The sequence below is a fragment of the Globicephala melas genome, chromosome 1 (genome assembly GCF_963455315.2).
Source record: "Globicephala melas chromosome 1, mGloMel1.2, whole genome shotgun sequence".
Taxonomy (NCBI): Eukaryota; Metazoa; Chordata; class Mammalia; order Artiodactyla; family Delphinidae; genus Globicephala; species Globicephala melas.
In genome coordinates this window covers 178,649,673-178,672,550 of record NC_083314.1, presented here as the reverse complement: position 1 = coordinate 178,672,550, position 22,878 = coordinate 178,649,673, and the positions used below count along the sequence as shown (strand labels likewise).

Here is a 22,878-nt window from a genome sequence, read left to right as displayed (position 1 = left end):
TCAGTGTTTTTGCTTTCTTCAGATAAATACCCAAAAGTGGAATTGCTGGATAATAAGGTAGTTCTATTTTTAAATTCTGAGGAAATCTCAAACCTCCATACTCTTTTCCATAGTGGTTGCACCGATTTACATTCCCACCAACAGTGCACAAATGTTCCGTTTTCTCCACATCCTTGCCAACACTTGTTATTTCTTGCCTTTTTAGTAATAGTCATTCTAACACATGTGAGGTGATAACTCATTGTGGTTTTGATTTGCATTTCCCTGATAGTTATTGATATTGAGCATCTTTTCAGGTACCTATTGGCCATCTGTCTTCTTTGGGAAAATGTCTATTCAGATCCTCTGCGCACTTTTAAGTTGGATTGTTTGGGGTCTTTTTTGCTATTGAGTTGTATGAAGCTGGAAGATTTTTTTAAAAATCAGAAATGAGTGTTGGATTTTGTCAAATGCCGGAACATCTCTTTAAAAGATTGTGGCACGCCAATTGCAGCTACTAAGAAAAAGGGACAGTGGTTGGTGGATTTTTCTGTATCTATTGAGATGGCTTTTCTTCCTTTCCTTTCGTCTGTTAATTTGGGAATTATACTGACTGCCTCTAAAATGTTCTGGTCAAGTCACTTCATCTCTCATGACCTCGTTTTTTGCTTTGTCTGTAAAACGGGACAATAATATTCATCTTAAAGCACATTTATGAGGCCGGCATGCATTGGCATATGGAAAATACATGGCGCAAAGTAGGCACTCCATATAAACTTGCCCATATTTTACAGACTGGATCACAGCTACCTGTGTTCGTATCTTACCCGCTGCCTCTCCCCCTCCTCCAGGAAAGGACCCTTCTTAATTCTTTCCTGCCTCCCAACGCTTAGTACAGTGCCTCTTGGCACAAAATAGGCCTAAGTACTCGAAAGAAAGTATGAAAGCATGGGTCACTGGCCGCCGCCTACCCACAGCTGCATCTTTTGGCTCTGCGGAAGCATCAGGTCCGGACTCTGACACTGCCGTCACCAAACGTGAAATAGCCGCGGCCTTGTCTTGACCAATCGGAGCCCGTCTTCTGGGGTCCCGCCCCATTCCGACTATCGACCGCTAGACCTGGGAAGTTGACCAATCAGATGTTGAGCACCGTCGTTATCCCCGCCTCAGTGTTGAAAAGGCAGTTTCTGAAGGCGAAGTAAAGCTCGCAAGAGCGTCCCGGCTCCGCCCCACATCTGACCAATCAGGGCTCCCGGATCAGGCCCCGCCCCCCCGGCCGCCGAAGCGTAGGGTGGCCTGGGCGGAACTCCCGGCAGCGCAGGCGGCGGTGGGCTGCGCGGCTCCGGGGCTTCCTAGAGGTGAGTGAGGCAGTGGCGGGGCCGGGTATGGAGAGGAAGGGCTCGACGGGTTGCCTCACGTACGCCCCCACGGAGGGTCCGTGGCCCGCGAAGGGAAAGAAGAGGGAGGCTGAGTCTCCCTTTCCCGGGGGTCCCGCCCTTTTGTTCCGCGGCACCGCAGCTGGTACTCTTGCTGCCCCAGTTTCTCTTTTGAACGTCGCCTTCCCGTTACCTTGGTGCGGCTTTAGCTTTCCGGAGCGCCGCCGGAGCCGGAGGTGTTCTCTTTAACACCGTGCGAAAACGGAGATCCTCCAACTATAGGTCTGCCCCAGAGTCAGATAAGGACGGGGGCCGGGAGTCCCTGTCCTGCGGATGAGGCTTTTTACCCCGCTTGTCTGCACCACCCCCCGCACAGTCTGTACTCGCATCTCCGCTGCCCCCCTTCCCTGCATGGGTATATGTGGGGACGGCTCCAGGGTAGCCTGGCTTCTCTCTGCTTTAGCCACTGCAACCGGGCCCTGAGGAGGGGGCCCGGGTGTGGGCGGTCCACACGTGAGGAGTGGTGGTGGGAGGGCTGGGGTTCTGAGAGTAGGGTGTCTGTCTGGACGCAGTGTTAGAAAGGGATCGTGTGTACTGGGGGAGACTCAGTTTCTGGGTGGAGGCATCTGGGCTCGGGACTCTGAGGGAAGAGGAAGCCTCTTCCCCTAGTCTGCAGAAATCCCTTCCAGCAGCATCAGTGTGTCCCTGAGTCTGGATCCCTGGGGGGCCAAAGGCTGGGAGAAGGAGGAGGCAGCTTCCCAGGCCCCCCTCCACACTGTTTGGGGAAAGGCTGGCATAACCGTGTACCCCGGAGCCCGGTTTGGGTTCAAATCCTGGCTTTGCCACCTACAAGCTGTGTGACTTGGGGCTAGTAGCTTAACTTCTCTGAACTTTGGTTTCTTCATTTGTAAAAGGGAAGAAGGAGGAAGGGCAGGAGAGAGGGAGGAGTCCCTTCACAAATCTGATTTGTGTTGAATTTGAAAGTTATCATGCTTTACATCTGTGGACTTGCTCTAGTTGTCTTCTACAAATTAATCTAGTAATTTCATAGTTAAGGTTGTTAAAGAGGGATTTTTTTTAAGATGTTGGGGGTAGGAGTTTATTAATTTATTCATTTATTTTTGCTGTGTTGGGTCTTCGTTTCTGTGCGAGTGCTTTCTCTAGTTGTGGCAAGTGGGGGCCACTCTTCATCGCGGTGCGCGGGCCTCTCACTATCGTGGCCTCTCTTGTTGCGGAGCACAGGCTCCAGACGCGCAGGCTTAGTAGTTGTGGCTCGTGGGCCTAGTTGCTCCACGGCATGTGGGATGTTCCCAGACCAGGCCTCGAACCCGTGTCCCCTCCATTAGCAGCAGACTCCCGACCACTGCGCCACCAGGGAAGCTCGTTAAAGAGGGATTGATCTCTTTTGACATGTTAGGAAACACGCTGTGGCCAGTGTAATAATAATAGGCATTTACTGAGTGCTTACTGTGTGTGCCAGGCACTGTACTAACATTTAATATACATGATCTCCTTTAATCCTTACAACAGACTTATGAGGTCAATGCTGTTATCATCTGTTTGGCAGATGAGGAAACTGAGGTATAGAGAGGTTAAATAACTTGTCTGAGGCTGCACAGTTAGGGAGTATCAAAGTGGGGATTTGAACCCCGGCCTCTGGCTCTGCAGGGCAGCCTCCTCAGCGCTATGTTGTGCTGTCTATCTTGGCTTCAGGTAGGAGAACTTGGCCGTGAGGGCGCTCTGTGGTCCGGGAGTCGGTGACACCTGTCGTGGGAAGCCAGTGGATACGCCTGGGATGGTGGAGACCAGAGATCTGGCACAGCTACGGCAGCTCAACCTGGAGCTCCTGAGGCAGCTGTGGGTCGGACAGGATGCCGTGCGGCGGTCCGTGGCCAAGGCAGCCTCAGAGGTGAGCGCCTTGGCCAAGTCCCGGGAGTGAGGGAGGGGCTGCCTAACCCTCAGGCCAGAATCCAGGGCTTCCGGGTCCTCTCGTGCAGCATGCCCATTTTACTGATGATGAGAAAACTGAGTGAGGCCCAGAGTGGGAAGGGACTGGCCTGGGACATGCAGAGGCTGGAGCAAGGGTGAGGACCAGGCCTTCATGCCCAGTGCAGGCCAGCTGGGTAGATGGCTGGGTGAACTGGCCTCTCTGTTCCAGTCAAGCCTGGACTCCAGCAGCAGCTACAACTCAGAGATGCCGTCATCCCAAGAGACGTCCTCAGTGGCCTCAAGAGCCTCCTGCCCACAGGATGCCCACCGAGGTGACCCCTGTGATAGGGACGGGGCCAGCTCCGGGGTGGTCTCTCTCCCACCTGCCAGGTGCCTCCACCAGGAGCCCCCGGGCCCACTGAGGCCCTGCTCGGCTCCCCTGCTGGCCACCTCAGACTCGAGCGACCCAGAGCCTTCAGCAGAGCTGGACAGTCTAGACACCCAGGAGGCACAGGCCCTGAAGTCCCTCCTGGCTCAACGGAGCAAGCTGTCCAAGGTAATGCGGGTGAGTGGAGCATCCACTGACGGGCACGTCCTTGAGCCTCAGTTTCCCCCCTGACAGATGCACTCATGGGCAGCCTCCCTTCCAGGGTGAGGCTCCTGGGAGGTACCGTGAGTCAAGTCCAGCTCAGCCTAAGTGCTTGATAAGTTGTGGCCATTAGTTTCTCAGACAGCACTTTGGGAAGAAGGTGACCAGCCCCATTATGCAGATGGGAAGACGGGCGTTCAGAGGACAGACTTGTTCAAAGACACATATGGAGGCGGGTGGGGGCCAAACTCTTGTCCTCCAGCCCCCAAGCCCTCGGCTGAGCCCTGGGGCCCCTGTCAGTGTATGAGTTAAGACACAGCCCTTTTCCTCCCTGCAAGGTGGGACCTCCCTTGGGCCAGGCCTGCTGGCCTAGCCCTTGCCCGTCTTTGCCTCCCTCCTCAGCCGCGAGTGACCAACAAGGAGTCTCCAGTGCCTGAGAAGAGCTGGCGCCTCAGACCGTGCCTGGGCTGCGACTGGATTGCAGGTGTGACTAGCCCCCGTGCCCGGGGCGCGGGTGGAGGCCCCCGCTTGCTTCTGCGCCTGCCTGCGCCCCCAGCGGGCGCTGCTGCTCTTTTTCCGACTGTTCCACCCCCCTCGGGGAGCACCTTCAGTACCGCGTCTCCTGTCTCAGCCCTTGGCACAGTGACAGGCACAGAGATGGTGCTCACCGAGTGTTTGTTGAATGAATGAACAAATCAGAGCTGCTGTATTTTCTTGGCATTTATTGTGTGCCAGGCCCCTGTGAAACTCTGTATGCGTGTCATCTCTTTATGTTTTACTGCCCATCCCCCCACTCCCCCAGCACTCAGTGGCTTCCTGGCTGGTCTCCCTCTGGGCTCTTTCACCCCCATTATCATCCATTTTCGGCACAGCAGCCAGAACTAATGTTTAAACACGGGAATCAGATCACGTCACTCAGAGTACTTAGCACTTAGAGTAAAATCTGAAATCCTTATATAGAGTTTTGAGGTGTGATCTGGCTTCTGCTTGGCCCCGTGACATGGCCTCTTAACCATCTACCTTCTGACTCCTCACGCCGGCCTCCTTGTTGGTCCTTGAACTTGCCATGCTCACGGCCACCTCGGGGCCTTTGCACTTGCTGTGCCCTTTGCTTTGAACGCACCTCCCCAGGTTCACACCTGCTGGTTCCTTTTCGTCACTGAGTGTTCAGCTCAAATGGTAGGCCTTCCACGAGCACAACGTTGTAGGGCCACCACACCTGCATCCTTGCCTGTTGCATCAGCCGTTTGTATGTTCCTTGTATCATTCATTCATTCTCAGAAGTCATCTTGTTTGCTTGTTTCTTGTCTGACTTCTCCGGTGGACTGTAAGCTCTGTTGGAGCAGGGGCCTGGCCGTCATTTTTCTTGCTGTGCTCCCCGAGTCTGAGCCTAGAACGGTGCCTGGCACGTAGTAGGCCCTCAGCCAACGCTGGCTGAGTGAGTGAGCGGGCGGCCCTAGGAGGTTGGTGCTATCGGACCCCCACTTTCACAAAGGAGGAAACTGGTGTACAGAGAAGTTGAGTTGCTGCCCCAAGGCAGGTGCTCTGTGGGGCTGCTGAGACCCTGCGGTGGTGGGGACACAGGCCCCATCCCAAGGACTTCCCTGACTGCCAGCTCACTGCTTTGCTTCCTGTCTCTAGGAAAGTAGAGGCGGCTGCCCCCTGCCTGCCCTGTGTGTGTGTGCGTACGTGTGTGTGCGTACGTGTGTGTGCGCACGCCTCTCACCCCCCTTTCCGAGCCCCCGTCCTGTCCCTGCATTTGTGTGCTTGGGCCCCATCCCTTCTTGGCTCCCAGAAGTTTTTTTTTTTAATTAATTAATTTATTTATTCTTGGCCGCGTTGGGTCTTCGTTGCTGCACATGCGCTTTCTCTAGTTGCGGCGAGCGGGGGCTACTCTTCGTTGCGGTGCGCAGACTTCTCACTGCAGTGGCTTCTCTTGTTGCGGAGCGTGGGCTGTAGGGGCATGGGCTTCAGTAGTTGTGGCACGCAGGCTCAGTAGTTGTGGCGCATGGCTTAGTTGCTCCGTGGCATGCGCGATGTTCCCGGACCAGGGCTCAAAACTGTGTCCCCTGCATTGACAGGCGGATTCTTAACCACTGCGCCACCAGGGAAGTCCCTCCCAGAGGGTTTTTTCCCTGTAATTCTCTCCTCTCCTTCCTCCACCATCACTCTGCCCCGTCAGTATATGAGCGCCAGGGAATATTAATGACAATTGATTTCAGTGAGTGCTTATTATGTGCCGGGCCCTGTGCCAAGAGCTTTCCTCTGCTTCGCTCCCATTCACTCCTTAACTTCTCACAATGATCTGATTAGGTGGATGCTGTTACTGTCCCCACTGGCAGATGAGAAGGCTGAGGCATCAAGAGACTGAAAAACTTAGCAAAGTCTCACATGTGGTCAGGGGTAAAGCTGCAGTCTGTGATTTCCCATCCTGAGGAAGCATCGCTCCCTTTATATCCTGCCTTTGCTTCTAGTTACTGCCCGTGTTCTCTGCTTTTCTTTATAACAAAACTCCTCAAAAGGGCCATCTAGACTCGCTGTCTCCAGTTTCTCTCCCTGACTTTTTCTTAAACTGGACTTCAGCCCCTGACACCCTCTGACGCTGTCTTCGGCCGGGTCAGCAGTGACCTCTGCATTGCCAGCTCCCAGCTCAGTGCTCAGTCCAGAGCTTTCTTGGCCCCTGGGTAGCGTGGACACAGCGGCCACTCCCTCCTCCCCGAAGCTCTTTCTTCCTCTGACTTCCAGGCCCGGACCCCCGCACTGGCTCTTCCCCACTTCCCTGGCTGCTCTATCCAGTCTCTGCTGGATCCACTTCCTTGTTCCACATTCCAGAGGCCCCCCCTCAGTGCCGAGGCTCTCCATGCTCTCTTCTCCCTGACTTTATCTCTACCCGTGCTGCTCCTCTGAATTCCAGACTTGTATATCTGGCTTTCTTCTCTGCAGAGCTCATTAGGTATGTTAGACTAATCTCAGGGTCCAAAATCAAGGTCCTGATTTCTGCCCCACCTGGTCCTCCTGCAGTCTGTTCTATCTCTGTTAGTGGCAACTCCATTTATGGAGCTAATGGCCATAATCTTGAGATCAGCCTTGATATTTTCCTCTCCTTTTCAAACACTGTGCATCCTGGTAGTCCTGCCTTCCATGTATTTCTAGAATTTTACTGTTTGTCTCCACCAGGATGCCTGCAGTAGCCTCCTAACTGGTGCCCCTGCTTCCCCTCACCTTGCAGCAGCCAGAAGGGGGGTCCTATAAAAGTACATGACTGATCTGATTGCGTCACTCCTTGTCCCCAAACCCACCGCTGGCTTCCCAGCCTCATCTCCTCCACCCTCACCCCTACACCTATTTTTACCTCCTGGATGTTCCTTAAACATACCAACCACAGCTGCCCCAGGGCCTTTGCATTTGCTCTTCTGTCTGCCTGGGATGTCCCCACGGCTCCCTCCCTCCCTTCGTCAGGTCTCTGCTCAGGTGTCACCTCCTCAGGGAAACTTCCTCTGGCTCCCCTGCCCTACCAAGTTCAGTTTTCTGACTCTCTTTTATTTATTTATTATTTTGGGCTGCGTCGGGTCTTAGTTGTGGCACGCGGGCTCTTCATTGCGGTGCACAGGCTTCTCTCTCTCTAGTTGTGGCGTGCAGGCTCAGTAGTTGCAGCACGTGGGCTTAGTTGCCCCGTGGCATGTGGGATCTTAGTTCCCTGACCAGGGATCAAACCCGCGTCCCTTGTGTTGGAAGGCAGATTCTCAACAACTCGACCACCAGAGAAGTCCCTCCTGACTCTCTTTTATTTCCTGGCAGGTGTCACCCCTCAATGTTGTATTACAGGTTTCTTTGGTGACTAGCTCGTCTGTTGCCACATTAGAAAGTAAGCCTCATGAGGGCAGGGGCTTTGTCCAGGTAGCTGTTCTTTCCCCAGCACGTAAAACAGTGTCTGGCCCGTAGTAGGGGCTCTATAAATATTTTTTGCGTGGACGATTGGATATGCATGAGGGTAGACAGACACGAGACAAAACCAACAGTCACATGAGTGGAGGTCCCCTCCAGGTCTGTACGAGGTATGGTGGGGTCAAAGCAGGTGGCCTGGGGTGCTAGTGCCCAGCTTCCCCTGAGTCTTGGCCACACAGCAGCTCCTTTGTGTGTTGCCCGCTCCAGGGTCTCCGGACAACAGCTCTCCTGTCACCAGCAAGCCCGAGGCCTTCTTCTCGAAGCTGCAGAAGTTCCGGGAAGCCAACAAGGAGGAGTGTATTTGCAATGACCCTGAGTGAGCAGCGGCAGGCGCGGGGCGGGCAGGGCGGCGGGCTCAGGGCCTGTGTCACCCTGGCCTGCTCACCCTCTCGCCCTCACAGATCCCAGTTCCTAGGCCTGCAGGAGAGTAGTGCTGCGGAGGGGGACCACGAATGTGAGTGTAAACGCTCGGCGGCTGCCCCGTAGCCCAGCTAAGGCCTGGGGGCCTGGGGAGGCAGCTGGGGACGGGGGGGAGGGAGGCCTGGGGTCCAGGCAGGGGGGCCGCGAGCCTGGGGTGAGCTGAGGCCTGGCCTCAGGGGGAACAGGGCCTGCCCTGTGCTATCCACCTCGCCCCTTGTCCGCGCCTTCCGTTTTCTCCCAGCTGCCTCATTTTCCCATGTGTCCCCACTCCCTCCACCTCCTCTCCACACAGGGGTCGTCTGGGTGGGCAGCGGGGGGGGGACGTTCCAGCTCAGTCATGTGGGCACCCAAGTCTTTGCTGTGGGTTTGCACGAGCAGCATACAGTGTATACATGTGTGTACATATGTGTGTGAGGCGTGTTCCTATGGATGTACGTGTGTGTGCACCCTGTGTGTGTGATTACAAGTGTAGGCACGTTCATGTGTGTCCACAGATATGACTGTATGAAGCCGTGCTTTGTGTTTGCACGGATGACATTTGCACATGTGAAGTTGCTGGCATGTGCACGCGAGTGTCACGCTTGAGTAGAAGGCGGTGCTCAGTGTTGTTGCATGTGAGCACGTGTGCGTGTGCATGCTCTGTCTGTGTACACGTGGGTGAGCCTGTGTGGTTGGGGTCCAGGGACCTAGGTTCCCTGGCTGAGGGGGGCTTCTGCTTCTCACGGATCTCACAGGTGTGTATTGTTACTGTGTCAACCGGCGCCTGTTTCTGGTGCCTTCGGATCCCGGCACCCCCTGCTGCCTGTGCCGGACACCACGGGGCCAGCGGGGTCCAGAGACCCTGGCAGAGCCAGCGCAGGTCAGGTGAGTGGCCAGAGTAGGCAGGACACCGGGGGGAGCTGTAGGGGCAGCCGCAGCTGAGGACGAGAGCAGAGCCTGGGGCCTGTGGTTTTGAGGGAGGGCAGGATGGGCCACAGCGGCCTGGAGGCGCCTGCAGCAGTGCCCCCACTATTACCCCCGCCAGGGTGAGGATCCCGCTGTCTGTCCTGGACCCCCCGCACCGGTACCGCATCCACCGGCGGAAGAGCTTCGACGCCTCCGACACGCTGGCGCTGCCCCGGGTGAGGCTGGCCTTGGGGCTGTCCCCTGTCTGGCTTAGGTCTCTGGACGTGTCCTGAGGCCCAGAGGGCCAGGGACTGTCCCAAGGCCAATAGCAAGGCTGGGCTGAAGGACCGAAGTCTCTGGGGTTAGGGCTGGGCCACTCATGTCATGTGTACCGTGCTTGTTCCCTGAGGGAGGCTGGGCTCCCCACCCAGCCCCTGGCTTCCAGGAGGACTGTCTGCCCGTGCAGTGCATTGGCCTAGTGCACACGGGCCCCGTTTCTTGCGCTCTTGTGGCCACATGCACAGTCCTTAGGGCGATTATCTCGTGGAGCCACAGCAACTGAGAGTGCAGGTACGACTGTTATCCCACTTTACAGATGAGGAGACTGAGGCAGGGGGAGGTGACTTGTCCAAGGTCAGCGGGATGGAAGAGCTGGGATTTCAACCTAGGTCCTTTGTGTCTCCTGGGTAGGACAGGGGTCACTGGGGACCCCACTCATTCCCAGTGGAGTCCGGAGGTGCTGGGGTTGCGGGGAGGAGAAGGGGTACTGAGGAAAGTCAGTTTGCTCATCTGTAAAATGGGTACAACATACTATCCTCAGGCTCATGGGGTGGACAAGGGGCAGGTCAGTGAGTCAATACCTGTCGGGGGCTTGAGGCAGAACTTGGTCCACAGGACGTGCTCCATCAGCGTCCACGGCCTTCCCTCCACCCATCTGTGGTCGGGGCCCAGGGCCTGGGTCAGCAGGGTTAGGAAAGGGAGGCCTGGGGTAACAGTGGTGGATAAGACCCCTGCCCTCGGGGAACCTCAGTCCATGGGGGACACTGATTGGGAGGCCCCTTCACCCTCATGGGGGACACAGCCCTGTCCTAGAGGATGCTGCCAGTCCAAGGGGAGAGGTACAGCCCCTCCCTGGGGTGTGCCCAGTCAGTGGGGAGCCCCGCTCCAGGCCAGGCACCTTAACCCTTTGCTCTCCACAGCACTGCCTGCTGGGCTGGGACATTCTTCCTCCGAAGTCTGAGAAAAGCTCAGCCCCCAAGAGCCTGGACCTCTGGTCCAGTGTCTCTTCTGAGGCCCAGCGTCGGAAGCTGTCAGCCACCAGCCCTTCTCACCGGGTACGGTCCAGGGAGCCCTGGGAGAGACAGACGCCTTGGAGCGGCCTGGGGACCGCAGAGTCCTGGGGGGCAGGATTGGGGTAGGAGTGCAGAGCCTGGAAACGGCTCTCTGTGGGGTTCCCTGGCCCTAGCCCTGGCCCTGACCCACGGCACCTCTCCAGGCACCACTGCTGCCTGCTGGCTACCCCACCCCACCCTGGAAGGTGACCCCAACTCTGAGATCCAGAAGGGGACGAGGCTGCCCCCAAAGAGGCCCCCCTGACACTCTTCCCTTCACTCTCCAGGTCGTGCCAACGTGGGTCCCAGCCCCACCCTGATCTGGTCAGAACCCTCCATGCCCCAGCCCCGTGCCGCCCGGCCGAAGCCCTGAGGACTGGCCACTGGGAGGTGGACAGTGCCCCTACCGTTGTTTCAGCGTCTCTCCTCCGGCAGGGGCGCCCACGAGAGGGGAGCTTTGCCCAGCCTCAGCTGGAGGTGGACTCTGGCCCCACCTTCCTAGGCTGGGCCGGTGGGTGGCCTCAGGCCTGTCTCCTTCCTGGGGACAGAGGAGACCCTGGGGTTGGGCCGAGGGGCTTCCGTGACACGTTTGTAAATAAAGCTTAGCACTCCCGCAGCTCCAGGTTCCCACGTGCGCCGGCTCTGTCCTGCTGACGCCCTCAGAGCCCTAGAGGCGCCCTGGCCTCGGCCTGCCCCCCTCACTTGCAGAAGGACACCTCTGACAACCTGTGCTGGGCAGGGTGGATCCAGTGCCCTGAGTGTGGCTCTTTGTGCAGCTTCTAACTCTGGGTAGGTGGCCTCCCCACCAGATAGGTGGGGGTGAGGCTCCCCAGAGTAAGGCTGAGGCCAAGGTCAGCGTTAAAAATCCATCTCAGCAAGGGGCTTGGGGTCTCAGGCTGTTCCCTGTGGATGAGGCTGGAGCTGTGACAGTGGGGAATGAGTGAGCTCTCCCCTTATTCTTGGCCCCTGACACTGGGGTCCAGTGATGGAGGGACTCTCTTGAAGTCCCTGGGCCAGGTGGCTCCTTCACTCCCATCTCTAGCCCAGCCCTAGAAGCCACGGGTGATCTAGAACCCTGTCAGGGACACATGGGGAAAAGGCCAGGAGGGTTGGAGTCAGAGGCAAGGTTGGCCGAGAGCCCAGATCTGCCCTCCTGGATTAGTAAGCAGCGCCTGTCTTTATACTCCCATAGGTTGAACAATATGAAATTCCTGATTTTTAGGTACAAATGGAATAGCTGGGGAACCTAAGCCCAGGGAAGGCATGTGCTTTTTCTGAGGTTTCTCGCTTAGAGCCGTGGAACTATGGCTGTGGTCCGTGGCTCCCACCTGGAGCTTGTGAAGCTGAGAAAACCTTTCCCCGTCCAGCACAGCACATGTATTAGTCAGGATAAGCGAGGTTATGCCACGGTAACAAATTAACCCCCAAATCCCAGTGGTTTGACATAAAGGCCTATTTCTTGCTGACTTGCTCATACTACCTGTCTGTCATGGGTCACATGGGGCCTCTGTTTTGACATCATCTTTTGGGGACCCAGACCAGTGGAGGCTCCACTGTGGGGGGACATCACCAGTTGCTTGAGCCCAGAAATGACACACAGGTCACTTCTGCTCATGGTTCATTGGCCAGAACTAGTCACAAGGAGTTGGGACATGGAGGGGGCTCATGGGGTATTGGGTGAGTGTTACTGTCCTCCACATCCGGACTTCACCAGCTCTGTTCCCGCAAGGCAGGCCTCCTGCGCAGCAGAGGCCATTCGCAAAAAAACCAGACACTACGAGCTCTCGCCTAAACGTCTTCCCTTGCTCCATCTGGGGTTCCAGCCTCCAACGCCTTCAGTAGCCAGGCATGTAAGGTGACTGGGAGTGGGGGACTCAGGGCCACCCGGCAAGCATGCATCCCCTCCAGAGGCTTTCAAGTTCAAATGCCTCTGATCCAAAGTACGTGTCTGGGCAGATTCAGCAGCAGGTCATGGTTTGCCACTTGATTCTAGCACCTGAAGAAACAAAGTCTCTTCCACATGTAATTTTTTAAATTAATTTTTAAAAATTTATTTTCGGTAGTGTAAAACATAACAAAATTTACCACTTTTATATGTGCGGTTCAGTGGCCCTAAGTCCGTTTACATTGCTGTGCAACCATCACCACCAACCATCCCCAGAATTTTTTTCTTCTTGCAAAACTGGAACTCAATACAGATTAAACACTGACTCCCTATCTTCCCCTCCCAGCTTCTGGCAACCACCATTCTACTTTCTGAATGTGACTACTCTAGGGACCTCGTACCACTGGAATCATGCACTATGTCTTTTGTTTCTTATTTGGCTTCTTTCATTTAGCATAATGCCCTCAGAGTTTATGTTGTAAAGTGCCAGAATTTCCTTCCTTTTTAAGACTGTAAAGTATTTCAGGGCTTCCCTGGTGGCGCAGTGGTTAAGAATCCGCCTGCCAATGCAGGGGACATGGGTTCGAGTCTTGGTCCGGGAAGATCCCACATGCCGCGGAGCAACTAAGCCCGTGTGCCACAACTACTGAGCCTGCGCTCTAGAGCCTGCGTGCCAAAACTACTGAAGCCCGCGCGCCTAGAGCCCATGCTCCCAGCAAGAGAAGCCACCACAGTGAGAAGCCCACACACCACAATGAAGAGTAGCCCCTGCTCGCCGCAACTAGAGAAAGCCTGGGCGCAGCAACAAAGACCCAACGCAGCCAAAAAAATAAATAATTTATTTTTTAAAAAATTTCCTTGTATGGATCTACTGCATCTTGTTTATCCATTCATCTGCCGATGGACCTTTGGGTCACTTCCACCTTTTGTTATTGTACATAATGTATACATATATCCCCTCCCTCTTGGACCTCCCTCCATTCCCCCCATCCCCGCAGCTAGGTCATCACAGAGCACTGAGCTGAGCTCCCTGTGCTATACAGCAGGTTCCCACTAGCTATCCATTTTACACATGGTAGTGTATTTATGTCAGTCTAATCTCCCAATTCATCCCACCCTCCCCTAACCCCGCCCTGTGTCCACACGTCCGTTCTCTACATCTGTGTCTCTATTCCTGCCCTGAAAATAGGTTCATCTGTACTATTTTTCTAGATCCCACATATATGTGTTAATATATGATATTTGTTTTTCTCTTTCTGACTTACTTCACTCTGTATGACAGGCTCTAGGTCCATCCACATCTCTACAGATGACCCAATTTCATTCCTTTTTATGACTGAGTAATGTTCCATTGCATATATGTACCACATCTTTTTCCATTCATCTGTCGATGGACATTTAGGTTGTTTCTGTGAACTGGCTATTGTAAGTAGTGCTGCAACGAACATTGGGGTACATCTGTCTTTTTGAATTATGGTTTTCTCAGGGTATCTGCCCAATAGTGGGATTGCTTGGTCATATGGTAGTTCTATTTTTTGCTTTTTAAGGAACCTCCATACTGTTCTCCACAGTGGCTGTATCAGTTTACATTCCCACCGACAGTGCAAGAGGGTTCCCTTTTTTCCACACCCTCTCCAGCATTTATTGTTTGTAGATTTTTTGATGATGGCCATTCTGACTGTTGTGAGGTGATCCCTCATTGCAGTTTTGATTTGCATTTCTCTAATAATTAGTGATGTTGAGCGTCTTTTCATGTGCCACTTGGCCACCTGTATGTCTTTTTTGGAGAAATGTCTATTTAGGTTTTCCACCCATTTTTTGATTGGGTTTGTTTTTTTGACATTGAGCTGCATGAGCTATTTGTATATTTTGGAGATTAATCCTTTGTCCATTCCTTCATTTGCAAGTACTTTCTCCCATTCTGAGGGTTGTCTTTTCATCTTATGGTTTCCTTTGCTGTGCAAAAGCTTTTAAGTTTCATTAGGTCCCATTTGTTTGTTTCTATTTTCATTACTCTACTTGGTGGGTCAAGAAGATCTTGCTGTGATTTATGTCAAAGTGTGTTCTTCTTATGTTTTCCTCTAAGAGTTTTATAGTGTCCAGTCTTACATTTAGGTCTTTAATCCATTTTGAGTTTATTTTTGTGTATGGTGTTTAGGTAGTGTTCTATTTTCATTCTTTTACGTGTAGCTGTCCACTTTTCCCAGCACCATTTATTGAAGAGGCTGTCTTTCCTCCATTGTATATTCTTGCCTCCTTTGTCATAGATTAGGTGACCATAGGTGCGTGGGTTTATCTCTGGGCTTTCTATCCTGTTCCATTGATCTGTATTTCTGTTTTTGTGCCAGTACCATACTGTCTTGATTACTGTAGCTTTATAGTATAGTCTGAAGTCAGGGTCCCTGATGCCTCCAGCTCTGTTTTGGTTTCTCAAGATTGCTTTGGCTATTTGGGGTCTTTTGTGTTTCAATACAAACTGTAAAATTTTTTTCTAATTCTGTGAAAAATGCCATTGGTAATTTGATAGGGATTGCACTGAATCTGTAGATTGCTTTGGGAAGTATAGTCATTTTCACAATATTGATTTTTCTAATCCAAGAACATGGTATATCTCTCCATCAGTTTGTGTCATCTTTGATTTCTTTCATCAGTTTCTTACAGTTTTCTGAGTACAGGTCTTTTACTTCCTTAAGTAGGTTTATTTCTAGGTATTTTATTCTTTTGTTGCAATAGTAAATGGGATTGTTTCCTTAATTTCTCTTTCTGATCTTTCGTTGTTAGTGTATGGGAATGCAAGAGATTTCTGTGCATTAATTTTGTATCCTGAAACTACCAAATTCATTGATTAGCTCTAATAGTTTTCTGGTGGCATCTTTAGGATTCTTTATGTATAGTGTCATGTCATCTGCAAACAGTGACAGTTTTACTTCTTCTTTTCCAACTTGTGTTCCTTTTATTTCTTTTTCTTCTCTGATTGCTGTGGTCAGGACTTCCAAAACTATGTTGAATAATAGTGGTAAGAGTGGACATCCTTGTCTTGTTCCTGATCTTAGAGGAAATGCCTTCAGTTTTTCACCATTGGGAATGATGTTTGTTGTGGGTTTTGTCACATACGGCCTTTATTATGTTGAGGTAGGTTCCCTCTATGCCCACTTTCTGGAGAGGTTTTATCATAAATGGGTGTTTAATTTTGTCAAAAGCTTTTTCTGCATCTGTTGAGATGATCATATTGTTTTTATTCTTCAATTTGTTAATATAGTTTATCACATTGATTGATTTGCCTATATTGAAGAATCCTTGCATCCCTGGGATGAATCCCACTTGATCATGGTGTATGATCCTTTTAATGTGTTGTTGGATTCTGTTTGTTAGTATTTTGTTGAGGATTTTTGCATCTATGTTGGTCAGTAATATTGGTTTGTAATTTTCTTTTCTTGTGTGATTTCTTTGTCTGGTTTTGGTATCAGGGTGATGGTGGCCTCGTAGAATGAGTTTGGGAGTGTTCCTCCCTCAGCAATTTTTTGGAAGAGTTTGAGAAAGATAGGTGTTAGCTCTTCTCTAAATGTTTGATGGAATTCACCTGTGAAGCCATCTGGTCTTGGACTTTTGTTAGAAGATTTTTAATTACAGTTTCAATTTCATTACTTGTGATTGGTCTGTTTATATTTTCTAATTCTTCCTGGTTCAGTCTTGGAAAGTTGCACCTTTCCAAGAATTTGTCCATTTCTTCCAGCTTGTCCATTTTATTGGCATGTAGTTGCTTGTAGTTGTCTCTTAAGATCCTTTGTATTTCTGCAGTGTCAGTTGTAATCTATCCTTTTTCAATTCTAACTTTATTGATTTTGAGTCCTCTCCTTTTTTTTCTTGATGAGTCCTTTTTTTTCTTGATGAGTCTGGCTAAAGGTTTATCAATTTTATCTTCTCAAAGAACCAACTTTTAGTTTTATTGATTTTTGCTATTGTTTTCTTTGTTTCTATTAGATTTATTTCTGCTCTGACCTTTATGGTTTATTTCCTTGTACTAACTTTGGGTTTTCTTTGTTCTTCTTTCTCTAGTTGTTTTAGGTATAAGGTTAGATTGTTTATTTGAGATTTTTCTTGAGGTGAGATTGAATTGCTATAAACTTCCCTCTTAGAACTGCTTTTGCTTCCTCCCCATAGGTTTGGGTCATTGTGTTTTTATTGTCATTTGCTTCTATGTATTTTTTAATTTCCTCTTTGATTTCTTCAGTGATCTCTTGGTTATTTAGCAGTGCAACATTTAGCCTTCATGTGTTTGTATTTTTTACAGTTTTTTTTAAAATTAATTAATTAATTTATTTTTGGCTGTGTTGGGTCTTTGTTGCTGCATGTGGGCTTTCTCTAGTTGTGGCGAGTGGGGGCTTCGTTGCAGTGCGTGGGCTTCTCATTGCGGTGGCTTCTCTCATTGTGGAGCATGGGCTCTAGGCGCACGGGCTTCAGTAGTTGTGGCATGTGGGCTCAGTAGTGGTGGCTCACAGGCTCTAGAGCACAGGCTCAGTAGTTGTGGCACATGGGCTTAGCTGCTTTGCGGCATGTGGGATCTTCCCAGACCAGGGATCAAACCCATGTCCCCTGCATTGGCAGGCGGATTCTCCATGACTGCGCCACCAGGGAAGCCCCCATTTTTTTTCTTGTAATTGAGTTCTAATCTCAAAACGTTTTGGTCAGAAAAGATGCTTGATACGATTTCAGTTTTCTTAAGTTTTCTGAGGGGTGTACAAATATCTGTTTGAACCCCTGCTTTCAGTTCTTTGGGGTATAAACCTAGAAGAGGAATTGCTGGATCATATGGTCATTCTACGTTTAATCTTTTGAAGACCCACCCTCCTGTTTTCCATAGGAGCTGCTGCACCATTTTATGTTCCTACCAGCAATGCACAAAGGTTCCAATTTCTCCACATACTCACCAACATTTATTTCCTGCTTTTTTTGATAATAGCCATCCTAATGGGTGTGACGTTGTATCTTATTTATTGTAGTTTTTTTGTTTTTTTTTTGTTTTTTTTTTTGCAGTTCGCGGGCCTCTCACTGTTGTGGCCTCTCCCGCTGCGGAGCACAGGCTCCGGACGCGCAGGCTCAGCGGCCATGGCTCACGGGCCCAGCCGCTCCGCGGCACATGGGATCTTCCCGGACCGGGGCACGAATCCGTGTCCCCTGCATCGGCAGGTGGACTCTCAACCACTGTGCCACCAGGGATGCCCTTTATTGTAGTTTTGATTGCATTTCCCTGATGATGGTTAGTGATATTGCGCATCTTTTCACATGCTTATAGGTCCCATTTGTATATCTTCTTTGGAGAAATGTCTATTCAACTCCTTTGCCCATTTTTGAGTCGGGTTGTTTTGTTTTCTGTTGTTGTTCCACATGTGATTTTAAGTCAGAAAGCCTGTGGGAATCAGCCTTTCGTTAGAAATTCTTTGGCCAGAAGGAGAAGAGAATCTGGAAGGCTTCTGTCAAACAAAATGATGAAATTTACAGCTGAGATCACCTTCTAAGTTTAGCTGACCCAGAAGAGCAGCAGCTTGAATGAGATAGAAATGTCTCTTTCCCACAAAAATGTAGACTGCAGTGCTGGGTCCCTTAAATCATCGGGGCAAGTGGTTTCTCTGGAAGGACCCATTCTTTTGAAAATTTAGAAGGTTTCCAGCTTCTGTCTTGCCCATGCTGCCTCTCCAGGGCCACTCCGAACGAATAGGCTCTTTGGGGAATAGGCTTTTTCAAACCTGAGGGGCCCCGAGAATGAAAGTCATGGGCAGAGAGGCCCCTGCACAGAGCTTCCAGTCTCCAGCCCTGCCTCACTCACCTGTACGCTCCCCACTGTTCCAGGATTGTCACCGCTGTCCTCCAAGGTACCTGCAAGCCGTCCATAATTCTTCCCGGCCTTCCCCCTCTCACTTGGGGCTGCCCAGATCTCTCCTTGTCCCCCACCTTCACCCCTTCCAGATGCACATCTCAGCTGGAGGGTCTCTTCTTCCAAGAGGGCCTTCCCTGAACCCCTGGGCCCCTCAGATGCACCCACCCCCTCGCACACTGCACTTCCCTGCAGTCCTCCATCCCAGCCCTCGTGTGTTATTAAATTACTAACCGTGAGGCTCATTGCTTTAGCGTCTCCCTGTCCCCTGCCAGAATTTAAGCAGAGGCGGCATTTTTCTCTTAGTTGGATTTTTTTTTTTTCCTCCTGTTTTCTCAAAAGTAGTGACCAAACTGTATTTCAGGACCTGGCTTTTCCCTCTAGCCTGATTTCCCACCTGCATCAGGAAGGTGATGGGAAGGATGCTTTAATTTCTCTGAACCCAAGGACCCTTGTGGTTGGATACCTTACATGCTTAATAATAGTGTTGTTTTTTGTTTGTTAGCAGACGTCCCAAAGGAAAAAGAGCAAGATTCGCTTACATCTGACAAAATCGATATGCCCGTCATTTAGAAACAGGAACAGAGGGTCTGACTCTGTCACTTGTTTCACAGCAGAGACACAGACCCACACAGGTCGTTCATTCATTCGTTCTCTCATTCATTCATTCACCACATATGCATTGGGCTCCTCCTCTTCCAGCCTCTGTGCCAGGCTCTGCGGGCGCAGTGGTAAACCACACAATAGCAACAGGAACAGTCCCCATGAGCCCCTGCTGCCTGCGCTGGGGCTGAGATGAGCCTGCACATGTAAATGCGGCAGGAAGTGCCAGGAAGGACACCGGGGCAGGGCCTGACCTCTGCTTCCGTCTTCCCAGTCTCACCTCCTGCACCCCTCCCAGGTGAAGCTCCAGCCCTGCTGAAGCTTTTCTCTGGCTTTTTGTTTTTTTTACATCTTTATTGGAGTATCATTGCTTTACAATGGTGTGTTGGTTTCTGCTTTATAACAAAGTGAATCAGTTATACATATACATATGTTCCCATATCTCTTCCCTCTTGCGTCTCCTTCCCTCCCACCCTCCCTATCCCACCCCTCTAGGTGGACACAAAGCACCGAGCTGATCTCCCTCTGCTATGCAGCTGCTTCCCACTACCTATCGATTTTACATTTGGTAGTGTATATATGTCCATGCCCCTCTCTCACTTCGTCCCAGTTTACCCTTCCCCCTCCCCGTGTCCTCAAGTCCATTCTCTAGTAGGTCTGTGTCTTTATTCCTGTTGGTTCCCCCTGGGTCTTCATCCACCCTCTGCCCTCTGCCCTCTGCCCAAAGCTCTCTCTGTCCCCTTAACTCCTACTCAGTCCTCAGCTTCCATGTCTGCTTCTCAGAGGCCTTCCCTGATCCCACAGGACTGGCTGAGGCACCTGCGTCAGAGGTCCCACCTCTGCACCCCCATCCTATCCCATTATGTTCAACTGTAATGTTTCTTGAGGGCAGGAACCAGGCCTGCCTTGTCCTCGGCTCTGTTCTAGCATGGCATGTGGCATTTGACGGGTGCGCAGTAAATAGATGTTGGATGAACAAGTGAATGAGCTCCCAGGTCTTGGGAAGATACAGGCCACACAGCTCAGGGACCTGAAGGGAGTGCGTCCCAGGAATGTGACACCGGGGGTGCACCGTAGCTGCTGCAGCTGTTCCTGGTTTTCAGGACATCATGTTGTCCTACGTCTCGGGCAGATCGTCATGGGCCTTGCTCAGTACCAGCACCCCCTGGGGTGTCTGGCCTTCTGGGATGGGAGGTGGGGAGTGACTGGGGACAGCTGTGACAACTCCCTCACCCAACAGCAGCCGTGGGTTCCAGGCCCTTGCTGAGCAGATTGGGGAGTCTGTGAAGACAAACGAACCCCAGCTGGCTTCCCAAGGGACCCTTCCAGCTTCCCACAGAACAGAATCATCTCCTGATTGCCATCGAGGAGGTGGTTCTCCCTGGAGGGGGTGAGAGACCATTCAACTCCTGCTTCTATGACCTCATGGAGGTGGACCGTGCATGGCCCAGGAAACACAAAGCACAGGAGTTTCCAGAATCATTTCCCCAGGTGCCTTTTGAACATAGCATCCTGATTTCTGGGGATGTACATTTTGTTGCAACAAAAGTTCCTGCTGGGCTTGCCCCAACCTTGCCAGTCCAACTGGTCCAACTGGGGAGCCACACTGAAAGCCTGACCTGGGAGAGGGGCTCAGAACATGGCTTCAAAGAGACTGGAGTTCAGACCCCCTTCCCACCCTCTGCCCCGTTTGGGGCATCTAAACTGGAAGGGAAGAAGTAAAACTCTATTTGCAGGTTATATGATATGTATAGAAAACCCTAAAGCCCTCACAAAAATGCTGTTAGAACGACAAACCAATTCATTAAAGTTGCAGGATAGAAAATCCTGCTTCCTGACTATGTGACCTTGGGCACGTCACCTCACCCCTCTAGCTCAGTGACATCACCTGTGCAGGGTGATAGTGCCAGGGAGAGAGAGGTACAGGAGATCAGACAGGCGGAGGGCTCCCGTGGGCTGGCGCGAGAAGAGGGCGATAAGACACCATGATTGTCATCAGCTCGTCCTGTCCCCCCACCCCACCCCGTCATGACACCAATGTCACCCTAACAGGCACAGGGGCCTGCCCTCTCTGAATTCACTCGGTTGAGCTCACACCTTCCCTGGGGAGATAAAAGGGAACCAGAAATAACGTATCGAGTCATTTGCTTTCAAGTCTGGCTCTCCCTGCTCCTCCTTCCTTCTGGGCTAAGAGCAAGTGCAGCAGATGTGCCAGCGGTCAGCTCACCGGGTTTAGGGCTTTGCCCACCAGGAGGCAGAGAGGTTAAGGCAGCCGATGGGGCTGTGGTGACCAGCACCCTGCCTGTGGCCAGCGCCCCAGGTGGTTAGGGTGGCCGGCCGGGGCTGTGTAGGTAGTTGGCAGGAGAAACCCGGGCCCTGTGGGACCATGCTGTGGCATGAGGTTGGGCCCCAGTGATGACTAGGTGACTGACGGTGGCTTAGATGGCCTTTGGGGACATCCCCCTGTCGTGGCACCGGGCTGAGCCCTGACCACACGGTGTTCTCCCTCAGGCCCTCTTTGTCTGTGGCCACAAGCCATGAGGCTTCTCCCTCCCTCCCCAGGAGCCCCTCCCAGCAGCCCCTGAAATTCAACAGAGACCCCCAAGCCCCGTGTTGGGCAGGGCACCAGAAGGACCCAGGCGCGCTAGGCTCCAGCTCCCAAAGTGAAGAGACTGTTCTCAGATGGCCAGGGCTCAGGAGCCGTGGCGTCTCAGCAGAGAGGGAAGGCGAGGCGGGGGCTTTGAGAATTTTCCAGGTCCCAGATCTGGTGCGGGGGACCCTTCCTGCACCAAAAGGATCAGAAGACCCCAGCCCAGACGGAGGCCCAGCTGCCCATCCTTCCCACTCCCCAAAAACTCTGACAAACTTCCCCTGGTTCCTTTCACCCAAGAGCCAGGAGCATGAAAGAACACCCTCCTGGATCTGTCTGGGGCCGGTGCCAGCTGTGTGAACAGAGCACTGGATCTGGAGCTGAGGCCTCGGGTTGAGGGCAAGCCAGTGGACCTCTCTGAACCTCGGTTTCCTCATCTGTAAGATGGAGGTTATAATGCTACCTACAGTATTATATGGATATTTTGAGGAGTAAATGAGACAATCAGGTAATGAAATGCTTAGAGCAGTAACTGGCACTTAGTAAGTGCTTAATAAATGCTTAATAAATATGAGATGTTATTATTTGAAAACAAGGGCTCATGTGCATATTGCAGGATGGGGATCCTGTTTTGGGGGCAGTCTACCTCATCTGGCCTGAAACACAGGAATGAGAGAGGGTGAAGGGAAAAGTTCTAGGTAGTTTCTCCAGTAAATGATTGATAAAGGACTCTGGCTCCGTGTCCCTGCTGGGCTGGGCCCCCGTAGGCCAGGTCTGGGAGAGTTGGGTGGGTGAGAATAATTCTGTTGGGCTAAGGTGGAAGGGTCAGAGGCCTGGAAACCACTAAGGCCTTTCCAGAAATCCTTGGGTTCAAAGTCTGGGGGCGTGGGACAGTGTGTGACACAGCCTGGAAGATGGCAGCTGTGGCCGTGGAGGTTACATAAGCCTCCATCTGTCCCCTCCTTCGGGGACTATTGCCCAAACTTGTCCTTGGCCTCCCTGTCCAACCCGGACACTCCCCGACACCCATCACCCAGCCCAGGGTGCAGCCTGGATCTCAGACTTGCAGTCCCCAGCACTGTGAGACAACACATTTCTGTGGTCTAAGCTGCTTGGTTTGTAGGGCTTTGTCATGGCAGCCCGAGCAGACCCAGACACCCTTCGTGCTGGGAGATTCCTCGTGGGGCTTAAGGAGGTGGAAGGGACCTGGGGGAACACGTACAGCCCCTGCCCGTGAGCCCTGCACCCCAGAGCTGCCCTGGCCTGAGCCTTGTTTTCTCTGCCTGGAAATTCAGTCACCTTCCCAGACAAACCAGCGTCTTTCAGACGATGCGTGGAGGAGAGGAGATCTGGGGCAGATGGCGGAGGTTTGGGGGGTGAGCAGCAGACAGGCCTGGGGACAAGGTGCCTCACCACACCTGCCTCTGCCCCAGTCACCACCACGCTGGGACTCAGCCTGGCTGCCCTTGGTGTC

General features: G+C 52.1%; 1 protein-coding gene across 2 annotated transcripts; it reads left to right on the top strand.

The window, feature by feature from the left end:
• The first annotated feature begins 1,252 nt into the window (after positions 1 to 1,252).
• MIIP (migration and invasion inhibitory protein) lies at positions 1,253 to 11,070 on the top strand. 2 transcript variants are annotated; one of them, XM_030878179.2, is made up of 10 exons: positions 1,253 to 1,337; positions 3,069 to 3,264; positions 3,514 to 3,840; positions 4,276 to 4,357; positions 8,026 to 8,134; positions 8,220 to 8,272; positions 8,973 to 9,102; positions 9,263 to 9,359; positions 10,323 to 10,457; positions 10,742 to 11,070. In XM_030878179.2, exons 2-10 carry the CDS (start codon positions 3,151 to 3,153, stop codon positions 10,772 to 10,774), a joined length of 1,080 nt encoding a protein of 359 aa, XP_030734039.2. In that variant the 5' UTR covers positions 1,253 to 1,337; positions 3,069 to 3,150; the 3' UTR covers positions 10,775 to 11,070. The 2 variants fall into 2 exon arrangements, with proteins under 2 accessions (XP_030734039.2, XP_030734034.2); XM_030878174.2 differs by having other exon boundaries at positions 3,514 to 3,849.
• The last annotated feature ends 11,808 nt before the right edge of the window (positions 11,071 to 22,878 follow it).